The 15,711-nt window shown below is 42.9% G+C and overlaps 1 protein-coding gene across 13 annotated transcripts in view; it reads right to left on the bottom strand.

Annotated features, from left to right (window-relative positions):
- DNM1 (dynamin 1) overlaps positions 1–500 on the bottom strand; it is a 131,799-nt gene extending 131,299 nt beyond the window's left edge. For all 13 annotated transcript variants that reach the window (XM_088453341.1, XM_088453340.1, XM_088453335.1 and 10 more), the window contains exon 1: positions 140–500. In XM_088453341.1, coding sequence (XP_088309467.1) covers positions 140–300 — 161 coding nt within the window. In that variant the 5' untranslated portion in view covers positions 301–500. The remainder of the gene's footprint in view (positions 1–139) is intronic.
- Between the last annotated feature and the right edge of the window lie 15,211 nt (positions 501–15,711).

Raw genomic sequence — 15,711 nt, 5'->3', positions numbered from 1 at the left:
ACTGTGCAGCTAGAGACATGGTACCAGGGACCTCTAGGACACAATAGCACAGCTCCATATACTGTAAATCTGCTTTCTCTAATCCAGTCTGCAATGAATGGTGCACACACACACACATACCAAGGCTGCCTCTGCTTACCTGCCGACGAAATTCTCCAGGACAGAGCTCTTCCCAGCGCTCTGACCCCCAACGACAGCGATCTGGGGCAGGTCTAGGTTGGCATTCTGTCCGATGGCTGAGAAGGCATCCTGGAGGCGGTTTACCAGCGGAATCAGCTCTTCCATCCCTCGGTTGCCCATCTTGCAGGCTGCCTCCTGGCTGTGTCAGTCTGGGTACTGGCCTCTGGCACCTTATGCCCGGTGACTGTCGCAGCTGGATGTGCAGGACCCCTGAGATCTCGCCGGTCCTGCTTCTCCTTCTGCTCTGGCTCTGCTCTTAGCGCTTCCCCAGACTGCCAGCTCAAGCGTAGCCAGCGAGCAGCTCCTGGGGGATTTAAACTGCCATGACCATCTTGTACCGGCAGGGGGCGCGAGTGGGTAATGACAACGCAGACTTAGCCGCAGGCCACCATGGAGGATCACGGGAACTGTAGTTCTATCATTGTTTCTATTCATTTTACTTGATGATGTTGATGCTTTTTCGACGCAACCAGCTTGGAAGCCTGGGTGGCTTACACAGAAACATAGAGCCTGCTGTATTGTGCATACTCAGGGGGCGTATCTACCCATTGGCCAGGATGGCACTCGCCAGGGACGCCGGCCAAAAGGGGGGGGGGGGGGCGCCATCCGGCAGTGCCACCAGCAGCCAATGGGTGGACTACCCCACTAGTCCCCCGGGCCCTAAGTGTAGGGCAGACTGCAGTGAGAGCGGTCTGCCCTACACAGTTTACAAACGCACAGCCGCCAGTGGTGGCTGTTTGTTATAGCAGCTAGCCAATGAGAGTCAGACAGACTCTCATTGGCTGCTGCGTCCACAGAGGGAGCCAGCTGGAGCTCACCCATGAGCTCCGCCTTCCAGCTCCCCCCCCCCGCAGCAGGTGATGGGAGAGGTGTCATGACATCTCTCCCATCCCATAGTGCAGAGCGAGAGTGGGCCCAGAGTAGTGGACAGCGGCGGTCGTCGGCAGGAGCGGGGATCAGGAAAGTTGCTTTTATTTTTTCTGGCACAGCACAGTGGGGGAGTGTGGCTACTAGGGGGCACTGTATAGGAGGTGGCCATTACTGGGGGCACATTATGGGGGGATGGACACTACCGGGGGCACTGTATTGTGGGGGCCGCTACTGGGGGAACGTTATGGGGGGATGGACACTACTGGGGGCACTGTATTGTGGGGGCCGCTACTGGGGGCACGTTATGGGGGGGTTGGATGCTACTGGGGGCACTGTATTGTGGGAACTGCTACTGGGGCAAGTTATGGGGGGGATAGTTGCAACTGGAGGCACTGCATAGGGTGGACTACTACTGGGGGCACTGCTTAGGGGGACTATTACTGAGGGCACTGCATAGGGTGGACTACTACTGGGGACACTGCATAGAGGGGACTACTGCTGGGGGAACTGCATAGAAGGGACTACTACTGGGGGCACTGCATAGGGTGGACTACTACTGGGGGCACTGCATAGGGTGGACTACTGGGGGAACCTCATAGAGGGGACTACTACTGGGGGCACTGCATAGGGTGGACTGCTACTGGGGGAACTGCATAGAGGGGACTACTACTGGGGGCACTGCATAGGGTGGACTACTACTGGGGGCACTGCATAGAGGGGACTGCTACTGGGGCACTGCATAGGGTGGACTATTACTGGGGGCACTGCATAGAGGGGACTACTACTGGGGGCACTGCATAGAGGGGACTACTACTGGGGGCACTGCATAGAGGGGACTACTACTGGGGGCATTGCATAGGGAGGACTACTACTGGAGGGCACTTCCAGAAATTATGGGGGGAGGGGGGCGCCAGTCCATTACCTTGCCAGGGGTGCACGGATCCCTAGATACACTCCTGTGTATACTGGTGTGAAATTAACCCCTAGACACACATCTACATATTTGCAGTCTTTCTTACATACATTTTTACATATAGATTAGTCTTTATTGCAATTTACAGGGTCGAACTGGGAATAAACATCTAGAAAACAGCTGCACATACAGTATATGCTATACCGATGGTTAATGGCTTTGCCATCAATGGTGGAGGTCTGTTGTGTCTCCGCCATCGATGGAAGAGATGCAGCAATGGGTTTTTATTTCCGTTGCATGGCGTGCATCGCTTAGCTCCACCACTGATGCTCCGCCCTTTCCCTGACTGGCATGCTGCATTCCTGGGTTCCACAATTGCGATACTCATCGGAAGTTTAAACCATCAATGGTTTCCTGGCATTGGTGTAAAGTACCAACGGCATCGATAGTCACCCATTCAATGGCCATCCCTATTATATACACAGTGGGCCTGATTTAGAGTTGTATGCAAACCCAAGGGTTATTATCCAGATGGTCGATGTTCTCGCAAGTGATCTGATGCTGTGTACTCGGGAGACAGCAGCGGATCACACAAGCATACAAGAGGCTCCTATTTATACAAAAGGCTTCCTGCAGCATCTACAAACATAGAGTTGCTGTGTACGCTACGCCTATCTCTGAATCCCCCCCTATGACTGCACTGCACAACACACTAATTGCAACCACAGAATAAGCCAGTATTTGGACTCTAGCTAGAAAAGCTAAAATTATAGTCATCCCTAAAGCAAGACCCAAATTTATCCTCCAGTTATTTATACCAGCAATGAACCTTAGAGTATTACATAGGGATCTTGCTACTGGGCTGGGCGAAGTTAAGTCTATATGAATTAGTCTATATCGTGTTGACTCTATCACTGGTCATCAGGCCTGGGATAATACTAAATGGATGATTAATCTGAGTTAAACAGCAAATAAAAAGGTTGGGTATGAAATCCCAGCGGCTCAATAGCCAGCGCCGGAAGCTCGACAGAGGAGAATCCCGACGGAGCATGTAAGTACCCTAACCCTACCCTTCTGCCTCCCTAACTCTAACCCTCCCTTAGTGTGCCTAACCCTAAAACTCCCAGGGTGGTGCCTAACCCTAAGTCCACCCCCCCCCGGGGGTGCCTAATCCTAACCCTCCCAGGGGGGTGCCTACCCCCCTAACCTCCCCCAAGTTGTGCCTAACTCTAACCCCACCTTCCCCTAGCCTAACTAACCCTTCCTGGGGGGTGCCTAACCCTAAGTCCCCCCAGGGGGGCCTAAACTAAACCTCCCCCTGCGCCTAAGTGCTAAGGATGGCTAGACTTACCTCGATCAGTCCGGCGTCCTACAGCATTCCGGTGTCGGGATTAAGATAGGCGTCAGTACTGGGCTTCTTGTCGGGCTTCTGCTGTCGGAATATAGACCGGAGGCATTTAGCCCACCGGTCTATAAACTACATCCCAATAAAAAGAAATGTTTCCTCTATATTAAAATAATTGAAAAAAACCCCCCAAAAAACTAAATTTCACTTATTCTGTTTAATTTCTTTTCATACTTTTTATTTTAACAAGTGGAACTGAAAACCCATTTTTTATTTCCAGTCGTCCCTCCGCCTGTGCATATGTAACTCTGTAATGCCGACTCTCGCGTTCGCATAGGCTCTCTGCACTGGCCTGGTGAGTGGTAAGTGTACTTCTGTTCATCAATGACATTTGGTTTTCTATCAGTGTGACATAATCACCCTTGCTTAATAAATAGACCCAATTATTTGTATGAAATGAGGGTTAACCCCAGAGAAAATGACAGCTGAAATATTTCAGCAGCTATAGATTTTTTTTCATCGCATTTTTCAGAGCACTAACATTCTCCGGATCAGGACACTTCCTTACCCATTAGCGTCAATAATCGGGCACTTGCTAGCATTCTATAACGCTAGTAAAATAAGAAGATGTGAACATGTGCACTTAAACGGTGTCTACGACCCATGTTTACGCTATCTGCTTTATTTACTCATGTTAACCAAAAGTGAAAGCATTGGGGTTAATGCACCGTCCGCAATATACTCCCGCCACATGTGAAATGCAACCAAAGTTGCTATGCAGTGTCACTGGTGTACCAGCTGACTTCCTGTTACAGGGCCTGACTCACTACGGGTCGCTATTCTGCTTATACGCACACAATGCAGTTGCTAATATCAATGGTGATATGTAAATGGTTGTATTTGCATTGCGATCGCTGAATAACATAAGGACGCCCACAGACAGCGTTAGGGCGCCGACACTTGTCGGTCAGTATCCTAACCCTTTTCCTACCCCTAACCCTCCCGTTAGTGCCTAAACCTAACCCTCCACCCCTTAGTGCCTAAACCGAACCTCCCCACCCCGCACCCTAAACCTAACCTTCCCTCCTTAATGCCTAACCCCAACCCTCTCCCTAGTGCCTAACCCTAACCCATACTTGCTTACCCTCCAGATTCGTCCGGGTGCCTCCCGAAAATCGGGTGCCGCTCCCCCCCCCTCCCCCCAGAAAGGCAGGCAAGCCTCCCGGACCCGGTGACCCATCTGTATACACCCCGGCATGGGGAGGGGCTTTGTAATGGAGATACCTGCTGTGGTCCCTCCATAATACATCCGGGGATACTTAGTATTTGAGGTGAACCCCCGGGGATTTTACTTAAAATAAATTTTGATAAATGGGCCCCACAGCCTTAAAAAAGAGTGATAAACGGCTTGTCACTTGTTGTTAAATAGGGCCCTAAGTCTGTATTAATTAACACAGCAATGACTAGAAGAGGAGGCCCCCATGACATATGTAAGCACCAAAGTGATTTGTTTATGTAGATATTGTAAATATTGTAGCTCTGAACTATTTTGAAGAGTGGGGAGCATTGCCGCATTGTTGTCATTGCATAATGTTCTCATTATGGGGCCTATTCATTATGTTAATTATTGGGACCCCGATAATTAACATTCCATCTCGCCGCGAGTGCAGGAGCAATTCACCTTTGCTCCGGCACGGAGACAGCTGATCTGAAAATAAGCTGTCTCCCTAAAGTGTTTTACTGCTCCTTTCGGAGCAGTGAGACAAGTGCGCATGCGTGACCTACAGGTCGCACATGCGCACAAGAGCCCTGACGTCCGGCCGCAACCCGAACCTCCTTCCCATAGTGAAGGAGTGGGTTGCAATACACAAGTGGGAGCAAATGCCATATTTGGATGGCGCATGCTCCTGCAGTCAATCTCTGAAAATATTGTATTTTCGGATACTAATGTATGGGGACAGCGGGCCATTCCGCAAGAGGAAGGTAAGTAGGAGATATCTGTGATACTAGTGTATGGGGACAGCGGGCCAATCCGCTAGAGAAAGGTAAGCAGGAGATATCTGTGATACTAGTGTATGGGGACAGGGGGCCAATCCGCTAGAGAAAGGTAAGCAGGAGATATCTGTGATACTAGTGTATGGGGACAGCGGGCCAATCTGCTAGAGAAAGGTAAGCAGGAGATATCTGTGATACTAGTGGCAACTAATAGTTTACTCCACCACAATAGTTCCCACTTTCCCCCTATTCTCAGAGGGACACCGAAGGGAGAGTTTATGCGACTGAAGCGGAACTGTTCTAACCTGACACAATATAAGACCAGATGCCAAGAATTAAGTCTCAGACCTATTGATAGGGGGATATAGCAGAAGATCTATAAAAAAAAATACAAATTTGAAGTAGATCAGAAGAACAGACAACAATTGATTTATTCCAAGAAGGAAGACTCTATAGAGGTTAGAGTCATTGGTGAATTCTGTAAGGAATGGAGAGAGATCCAAACAATTTTGCAAAAACACTGGCATGTGTTAATGCTTGATCTGGACCTAGCAAAGACCCTTAAATCAAAAATCCAGATGTCGTGGAGAAGAACGCGCAATTTGAGAGACCATCTTGTACACAGCCATTTTACCAATAAACACAAAAGACTACCAACAATAATTGGATCATATAAATGTGGTGGATGCAAGGCCTGTCAATTTATGGAAACAATTAAGGGATTCACGGATAAATTCCAAATAGTCCATAAAATCCAGGAGTATATTAACTGTAATACATCAGGGGTAGTATACTGCATCAAATGTCCATGTAATAAAAACTACATAGGTATGACCACAAGACCTCTAAAGCAGAGGATATTGGAACATGTGGGGACCATCAGGAACAGTATCTCTGATCTGACAAAGATGAAGTTGTTGCACGACACTTCCATGACTCATCAGAACAATCCTTATCTATTGAAGGCCTTCGGTATCGAAAAAGTCCAACTTGGTATTAGAGGGGAAGACCTCACACAGGAATTGCTACGTAAAGAAAGTAGAGAGGGGTGTGAACCGCACTAAATATATCTAATGAATACACTGATATATATAAATGAAAAGCACATTATATAATATAATAGCTGGACATTATTCCGGAGACACCCTAGGCCAGTGATTGTTGGCACCAAATTGGCACCACCATTTGGATTGAGACTATTACTCTTTCTTAGAGATTTTTTATATAATTATCATCTTGTGGACGGAATTGGTCATCTATACCTAGAGATTCTTGATTTCAGGATCTCTTTTTACAAATACTTTTTATCTGTGCCTGTGTATGTTTACATACCAGATATGTTTAAACCTCCTTGTGCACACCAATAAATGTACTTTTTATATTTTGAGGAATTAAATACATTGATTATATCGATCAAGCCATATAGAATATTAATTGTTTATGTTTGACAGAATATTATTACTATTCATGTTTTAATTCATTGATCTGTACAAGGTATTATTTGTGCTTTTCATTTATATATATCAGTGTATTCATTAGATATATTTAGCGCGGTTCACACCCCTCTCTTTTTTGTTACAAGCCTTTGTTGGGAGTTGACTACTCCATTGAACCAGACGCTTGGTCGTCAGCGCCAACTGATCATCCCCTTCCTTTTTCCCTTCATCTTTATAACGTAAAGAAAGTAGATGGACATATAAGATGGGAGGAATGAACCCAATAGGACTCAATGAATTTATCAACTATGGTGTCTTTTTATAAGACAATGCAGTTCGAAAAGTGATTCGATAACATGAAATTTATTCATCATAACAGATGGATCTTAATATGTTACATGTCTAATATGTTATGACGCATCACTAAACATAAATAATTTATTTTATCATTTATACACTTGCTTGGGTTCTTAATCATAATTTTATTAATTTTGCATAATTGGTTTCACTGTGAGGTTGATGTGATTTGCACATTATAATTCCCAACCAATAAAGCTACAAAAACACATAATTATTAGTAGAATACACTCACTTATAGTACACATACACAATATAAGCTAATTATATTATTATTATAATTTTATCACTTTATGTACACATATAATAGTATGTATTTACTATACTGCTATCACTTTTTGTATCAATATATGAGATATGTACTGTATATAACATGAATGATTGATTGAATTTATAAATATACACAATTGATTTAATATTATCACATATGATGTGTAATATAGATTATAATTAGTCGCTATGGGGAATGGTTATACTAATAGCCCTCTTAATTATTTATTAAATTGAGAATTAAGTTTTACATCAGGAATATTTAAGTGAATAATATATGAATTTCTTATTATAAAAATCATGGATAAACAGTAAAGTTATGAATAATAGCTAACTCACTTTATGGCAATAGTAAGGATTTGAGTATTTCTACCTATAAATATTATGTACAATTCTGTTCGTTATCTCAGTAGAATGATTTTCACTGCAGAAGATGAGCAGCCAATGAAAAAGCTGACAGGTATGTCCTATTTGGTGAAACTCCTGTCAGTCACATGGGACAGGAGGAGAGAGATATCAATCATACTTGGAGGACAGGGATTGCTCGTCTGTCCCTTTAAAATGCATGACAGCCCGCAGTACGGGTTGGCTCCTATGACTAAGCTACTGGCGAAACGCGCGTCAGGCTAGGGAGGACACGCTGCTTGTGTTTCCCTATTTTAATAAGACTGTGAATTGCTATGTTGTAAAAAAAGGAAAAAGTATATAAAGTGTCTGGTACCTCATTTAAAGACCGGATAATGCATGTAGTGTCGCTTGTAAGCGGATGCCGTGGCACTTCACACCTGATAGCGGACATTACAGCATTTTAGATCACTTAAAGTTACTGTATATTATATTGAGAATAACAATTGAGTATCATCTTAATAAATTTATCAAATAGCGCAGTATATGCGAACCGCTCTGGCAGCATATATCATAGTTCCACATACTATACGCTGTATCATGTGTCAACTGTAAGAAATTAGAAGAGCTATCACCCATAGTATTTTTAATACTGGGTTGTCTTTGCAAACAGGACGCTTTTGTTACATATTCGTTCTTAATGGATTTAATGTATTTCAGGATCATTTCAACATTTGGGGCCCCATTTACAAACGAAATATAACCCCTTTAGCGTTCGCTAAAGGGGTTATACCTTCTTGCTGTATTTAGTAAACAGCGGTAATCTAAGATTACCGCTGTTTGTACAGCATCGCTCTCGCCATCTAAAAGATGGTGAGAGCGATGCGGGCCCTATTGCCAGCAATGGAGACCCGGCGGTGCCTTTCCGGCTTCAACGAAGCCTTCCAGGCACTGCCGGGTCTCCCTGTCATGCACATGCGCAGACGGACCGTCGCGCATGCGCATAAAAATGGAGTCCCGTCGCTGGCAGCGTTAGGCTGCCAGCAGCCCAGCAGAGGACCTCGTCGAGGACGAGGATTCCGCTGGACTTCGCGGGACCTCGCCGGAGGGGTAAGTATTACTAAATACCAGTGGAATTTTCGTTTGTATCACAGTGATACTAAACGAAAATTCCCGCTGGTATTTCCCTTCGTTTGTAAATGGGGCCCTTGATGTTTTAAACGGGCTCAATAGCTGCTAAATAGCGTTTTTGTATAAGTGGTGCAGAAGAGTATTCAGGAGTTTATTTTGCAGAAAATAACTTATCCCAGCAAATTTGGGGTACTTGAAAATGGGGGCCAGCATATTTTAAAGTTGCTAAAGTTAAGTTTAAAAAATCCACCTGCCGCAAGCCCCTGCAATGAAAAAAACACCTGGGGCTTACTTGGGGACCCCCCATAGTCAAGTTCGCTAGTTTTTAACTTTGTCCCACCAAATTTTTTATTTTTTGCCCCCAAAATGTTCTTAAGTCTTTTTAAAAAAAATTTACACAGTTTACCTTTGGGGGACTGTCTGAAGGCTGCACGAGGGTTTCCGCAACGTTGCACCCCAAAACCCCAATTCTGCACTTTTTTCCGCCTGCTATTCATAGGCGAAACTTTTCCGCCTATTACATTGCAATGACTTTCCGCCTAGGCGAAAAGTCTTCCAAATTGAATACGGAGTAAAGTCAAAACAGGCGAAAATGACGTCATCGGCGAAAAGTTTCTGCCAAAAACACGCGAAAATGGCTTTTCGCCTCAAATTGAATACAGCCCTATAACGGTGTTACATTATATGATACATGTGAATATGTTGAGCTTTGATTACGTAAAAGGGTGTGATATTAAGAACACGATTTAAACACTGTTATATTGATGAAATAATTATATTTTCTGCAGAGTTTAAACACAGCTGTAAGTGGCCCGAGAGGAGCCCTTAGACTTTAATTATAACTTAGCATAGAGTAAACTTCAAGAATATGATTCATGCTGTGTTATTTACCATATTAGGATAACCAAAAGACGTATTATCTTAATACAGCATGACATGCATCTTTAAAAGATGCCTTTTATGTCCGGTTTACTGAATATAATTGACATTTATTGCTATATACTGTAGGCTAACACTTATGGAGCATACACACGGTCAGATTTTTCTTCAGATCTGAACGATAACGATTTAAAAAAATCATTAAATCGTTCATATCTGAAGGAAAATCTGACATATCTGTCAGATGAACGATTTGAACGATGCGCGTTCCCGATGGTCAGATAACGATATCTGACATCTGATGTGTTTGCAGTCAGACTTGGACGATTCAATTCATTTTAATGCAGTCAAAAATCGTTCAAATCGTTCATCTGACAATCTGACCGTGTGTATGCTCCATTAGTGTTGATCAAGAAAGAGCATTGAGTCAACATTATTCTTTAATAAAATTATTTTATTGAGAACTAAAGAAACTTAGGGCCTGATTCAGACCCTCTCGCAAGCCGCCGCTCGCTCGTATAAGGCCGATGTTGTGCCACTGCGCATTTGTATGCTTTATTATGCGCATGTGTGACCGAGTCCTTGCGATCAGGTATTCGTTCGCTCATACGGACTGCGAGCAGGAAGTGACTTCCGATAGTTGATCGACAGGAAGGGCCGTTTGTGGGTGGTGACGGGGGTGGTGGTCTAAAAACGCAGGCGTGCCACACCATACGCACAGCGTTTTAGGGGCATACATAAATTATCTGCTGCGAGAGAGAACGAAGAGCGGAAGTAGTAATACGTCACTCTGCTAGCAGGTTTCAGGTCGGGATGATCGTCCAGCTTGTGGTAGGGTATGGTCTCCCGCAAGACCGATAGTATTTTCGTTAGTACCTAATGTAACTGATGTTACTAGTGATGTTGCTATTTAGAAGCCCACAATGCAAACACCTAATAGTTTGCAAACTTGTTGTTAATAACAAGACTAATTGGGTGCCCAATTGCTCAGGTACATTTGCAGGTCCGAATTTGCTTCATTAAACAATTTACTGCTGCTGGATTTCGAAACATGTTTGTATTGTAAATTATCCAGAAAATAGTATTTTTTTATACTTTTGTATAAATGTTGTTTGTAAGCAATTACCTTTTACCTGGGATTATTAACCCTGCGTATTATTTTTTGAAAATTAACAAAAATATATATATATGGTGTTTAATATTAATTTTTAAATATATTTGTGTTTTTTTTGGCCATTTAAAATCATGGCAAAAAAATAATTTACAGTCAAATAAAATGCAATATATAAAACAAATTAAAATCATTAAAAATTCACGAGGAAGGAGATGGAAGTTTTGGTTGCAAGAAATATGGGGACTGCACAGGAATGGATGAAAAACAAGATAGCCAGTGCTATCTTTTGCCTTATTTAGGCCTCTGCTTTTTGGGCAAGCTCGGCAGTAGTTGACTGGCGTGTAACACGCCAACTGGCCTGGCCAGAGCGGGATGGTAATGGCTCTGTCCTAGGCATAGGGCTTGGCATAGGTTGGGGGCTGGCTGCTGGGCTGCCAGAGGTGGTGGTCCTTGATGGAATAGCAGGAAGGGAGGATGGCTCCAACATGGCAAGTTGGTTGGCCTGCTCCTGGGCAGCAGCCATACGATTATGGGCGGCACCAGATCTCTCCAGGGCCTCCACCATCCTCACCATAGTGGCCTCCATCCTCAGCAGAACTGATGTATTCTGCTGAGTCTGGTTGACCAACTCGGTGAGGAGGGCCATGGCCTGCGAGGGTGGTGTCCCAGGAGTGGTGTCCACAGATGGATTATTTGCTTCATCTCACTGCACACCCTCCAGATCTGCTGGGAGCAGATCTTCCTCCTCTGGTTCTGTAAAGAAGCAAATAACAAATAATCATATTGTGTATGTCAAGTTGTTTCTGGAAACCAGACAATTTTTTTTTTTGTAAAATTCAAAAATTACCTTCAACACCATGTGGAGCTGCAAAGTCAGGCATGTCTGTGTCCATATTAGACACGCTGACCACCTCCTCTTCCTGCACACACCCCTGAGCCATCTCTTCCAAATAAGTTAAATCTAGCGACTCAGGGGTGGAACCACCACCTGCCCCCATGGCATGCTGAGCCCTATTTGCAAGCTTCTTCTTCAGCCGGTACTTGAAGTTGGTCCATCTGTCATGAATTTGTTTTTGTTAGTTTTTAAAAAAAATATATATATTTTTAAAAACATTCTGATTCTCAATAACGTACCATCTCTTCACCTCAATAGTGGTTCTGACGATGTTCCCCTCCACATTGACAGCACTGGCTATCTTGTTCCAAATCCTCTCCTTCTGTGCAGCCCCCATATTTCTTGGTGCATGGACAATTTGCTCCATGCACATGCCAACCAAAAACCTCCATCTTCTTCTTCGTGAACGGTGACTGCCTCTGCCTGCATCTCCCTTGGCTTGGGCCAGTCTCTTCATCACTGGGTTATACATCTTGAGGGTCTACACATTGTAATTGTAAATTTGTGGACTTCCCCTTTCTTGTACTTATTCTTGTGTTTTTATTTTGGGCAGATATGTACATGTATATGAGTACTGCATGCTGCTCTTGTGTTGATGTTGTCCTAGCAGGCCATGTTTGTCACTATTGAAATATCTATTAATCTTTATTAGCAGGCCATGTTTTTTATTACTAAAATGTCTAGCAGTCTTATTTGTTAGGAGGGCATGGTTTTCTTTTCTCTGTTTTTTCAATTAATAATAATTTTGTTTTTTTTCTTTACTTTAAAAAAAACATGTAGGAGCAAGCCAAGATGTCCCTTTCCAACCCTGTAAGATTAATCTACATTCGGCTGAAGTTAATTTTTTTTATAAATGTAAAAAAAATTATCACCAAAATTAAAAATGTTTGTTTACATTTCAGAGAGCTGTTGGAGATTTGATTGTGGCGATGCTCTCACACCCCTACCTACCTATTCATCCTCCTAGGCAGAGGAGGCGTGCAAGTCCCCAGATATATAGAACACATGTCACCCTTTTTGGTTCTCACAAACATTATCCTAGACGCTCTCTCATTAATAGAGAGTGATCTAGAAGGTGAAATTAACATTCCTACAGCAATCCCACCACTAACGCAGTTGTTGTCAGTGTTACACTTCTGCACCTCAGGGTCCTTCCAGACCACAGTGGGTGTGGTGGCTGGGATAACCCAGCCATCCTTTTCGTGGATCCTGAGGCGCATCATATATGCCTTTTTTTAAAAATTGGAAATTTTATCAGTATGCCATTGAATATGGCAGCCCTTGGTGTGGTAAAGCAGCAGTTTCTAGAAATTACTGGCTTTCTACACATCATAGGGGTAGTGGATGACACTCACATAGCACTTCAGCCTCCTGCATTGCAGGAGGCTATCTATAGGAACAGAAAACACTTTCATCCTCCAGATCCTGTCCCTGAATGCCAAATTTCCAGGGAGTGCCCATGACGCGTTTGTGATTCGGCATTCACTCTGCAAGCTGGTGATGCATGGCTTCTGGGTAAGTAAAATATGTTGCTGTGTTGCTCAAATTAACTTGATGTCACTGATTTGTTCTGATATGTACAGTATTTTTCAAAATCATTTTGTGCAGGAGACAGTGAATATCCTTGCACGCCCTGGCTGCTGACTCCTTATTTGGCCTCCACACCAGGGCCACAAACACAATATAATGCCGCATTATTTTCATGCCACCAGGCAGGCGGTGGAGCACTGTATAGGCCTATTAAAGGGCCGATTCAGATGCCTCCACCGGTCTGGTGGCGAACTCATGTATTCGCTGGAGATGGTTTTGAAGATTGTGGTCCTGTGTGGGATCTTTCATAACATCGCTATAAGGAGTCAAGTCACAATGCAGCCAGAGGATGCCTTGCCGGAGGATGGCCTCCCGGAGGTAGGTGGTGTGGGAGTGTCCAGGGGGGCCATCCGCGATGCTGTTGTTGCTTGTTTCTTTTATATTTGTTGTGTTTTTTTGGGGGCATATTTAGCCCATTTATGTTTAGATGATTAGCAATGTTTTAATATTGAAATGATGGCATGTATGCTAAAAATTTTTTTTTATAAACTCTTTTTATTTTATTTATGCTAAAATTTTATTTGATTTTTTTTAATAACAACATCCCTTCTTCCCCTCCAAAATCCATCATCGCCACATTATCAGTCCCATTGTATGTTGCATTTGGAAATACCACACTTTGGATGGAATTGGACATGTTGTGATGTTCCATCTTCTCCCAGCTCTTGATGTTTTTGTTTCCCTCATTTGTTTTGTTTTTTGTTGTTGTAAATAAATTTCCTTGTTCTGTAAGTAATTTTGGTTTCTTTTATTCAAATTTTTAGCCAGTGCACATTCCTATATCACATACATTTTAATTTTGTTTTTTTAACAAAACCAAGATACAGATACATTTCATTATTGTGTGTGTGAATGTGTTTGAGAAAAGTGCAGAAAAACTTATACATCCTTTATTGTTTTTTAAATTGAATTTTCCCTTAGGCCCAATGTTAACAAAATGCATTCATAACATATGCTAGATATGGGTAGTAGGGCTAACCTGCAATGTTTTTTTTGTTTTTGGTTTGTTTAAAAAAAAAAAATTAAACTAAAAAAAAACAAAAAACAATAGCAATGTGGTGTTACTGTTACCCATTGAAATGACAATGGATGTCAATAACTTAAATCTGTAAAAAAAAATATTGTTTACCATGCAAAATATACAAAATCAGTTGGTTCAGAATGTGGTTATCAGTGAATAATGACTGTGATTTAACAAAACCGAAATTTAATACCAAAACAAGGTACATTTCCATAAAAAAAATACAATGTGCCCGTCAATTGTTCCTCAACAAAAATATGAGGTTGTGGAAGCAGCCATCCAGGTGGAATAAATGTAAGCGGGCCTCTTCCAGCTCTTGAATCATGAGCTCTGACAACATCCGGGATCTGTTGGGAATTTTACAAATTATTTAAGTATTTTTATAAAATTTGCCCAGAAAAATAAAATAAAAATATATATATATATATTAAAATGGACACTAACTGACCTCTAGCTGAAAGAGAAGTACAGATCCGTACATGCATAGCAAAAAATTTGGCACATTAAATGTTGAAAACTGTGCCAAGGGTTGCTGCACAATGTAGTTATGGCAAGGTAAAAAGTGCATAAACTAAATTATGTTTTTTGCAACACAAAAACAATTTAAAAATTACATATATGTACAAAATGAAACAAAAAAAAAGGATTACACTACAAATGTATCAATGCTACTTTATACTTTAAAAAACAGACTACTACACATCAAATTGATGGTAACATACACAGAGAATAAAGTAATTAATTTGCTGATCTGTGGCCGAATCTGCATTTGTGGCCTCCCTTGCTAAATTTAAAATAGAGGAAGGTAAGTAGGAAATATGTGTGACACTAGTGTATGGGAACAGCGGGCCATTCTGCAAGAGGAAGGTAAGTAGGAGATTTGTGTGCATACTAGTGTATGGGGACAGCGGGCCATTCCGGGAGAGAAAGGTAAGCAGGAGAAATCTGTGATACTAGTGTATGGGGATAGCGGGCCATTCCACAAGAGGAAGGTAAGCAGGAGATATGTGTGATACTAGTGTATGGGAACAGCGGGCCATTCCAGGAGAGGAAAGTAAGTCGGCGATATCTGTGATACTAGTGTCTGGGACAGCGGGCTACTCTGGGAGAGGAAGGTAAGTAGTAGATATCTGTGATACTAGTGTATGGGGACAGCGGGTCATTCCAGGAGAGGAAGGTCGGCGATATCTGTGATACTAGTGTCTGGGATAGCGGGCTACTCCGGGAGAGGAAGGTAAGTAGTAGATATCTGTGATACTAGTGTATGGGGACAGGGGGTCATTCCGCAAGAGGAAGGTAAGTAGGAGATATCTGTGATACTAGTGTATGGGGACAGCAGGTCATTCCAGGAGAGGAAGGTAAGTCGGCGA

This window comes from Taudactylus pleione, unplaced genomic scaffold (genome assembly GCF_031769625.1).
Source record: "Taudactylus pleione unplaced genomic scaffold, aTauple2 ptg000579l, whole genome shotgun sequence".
Lineage (NCBI taxonomy): Eukaryota > Metazoa > Chordata > Amphibia > Anura > Myobatrachidae > Taudactylus > Taudactylus pleione.
This window is presented reverse-complemented; position numbering and strand designations above follow the sequence as displayed.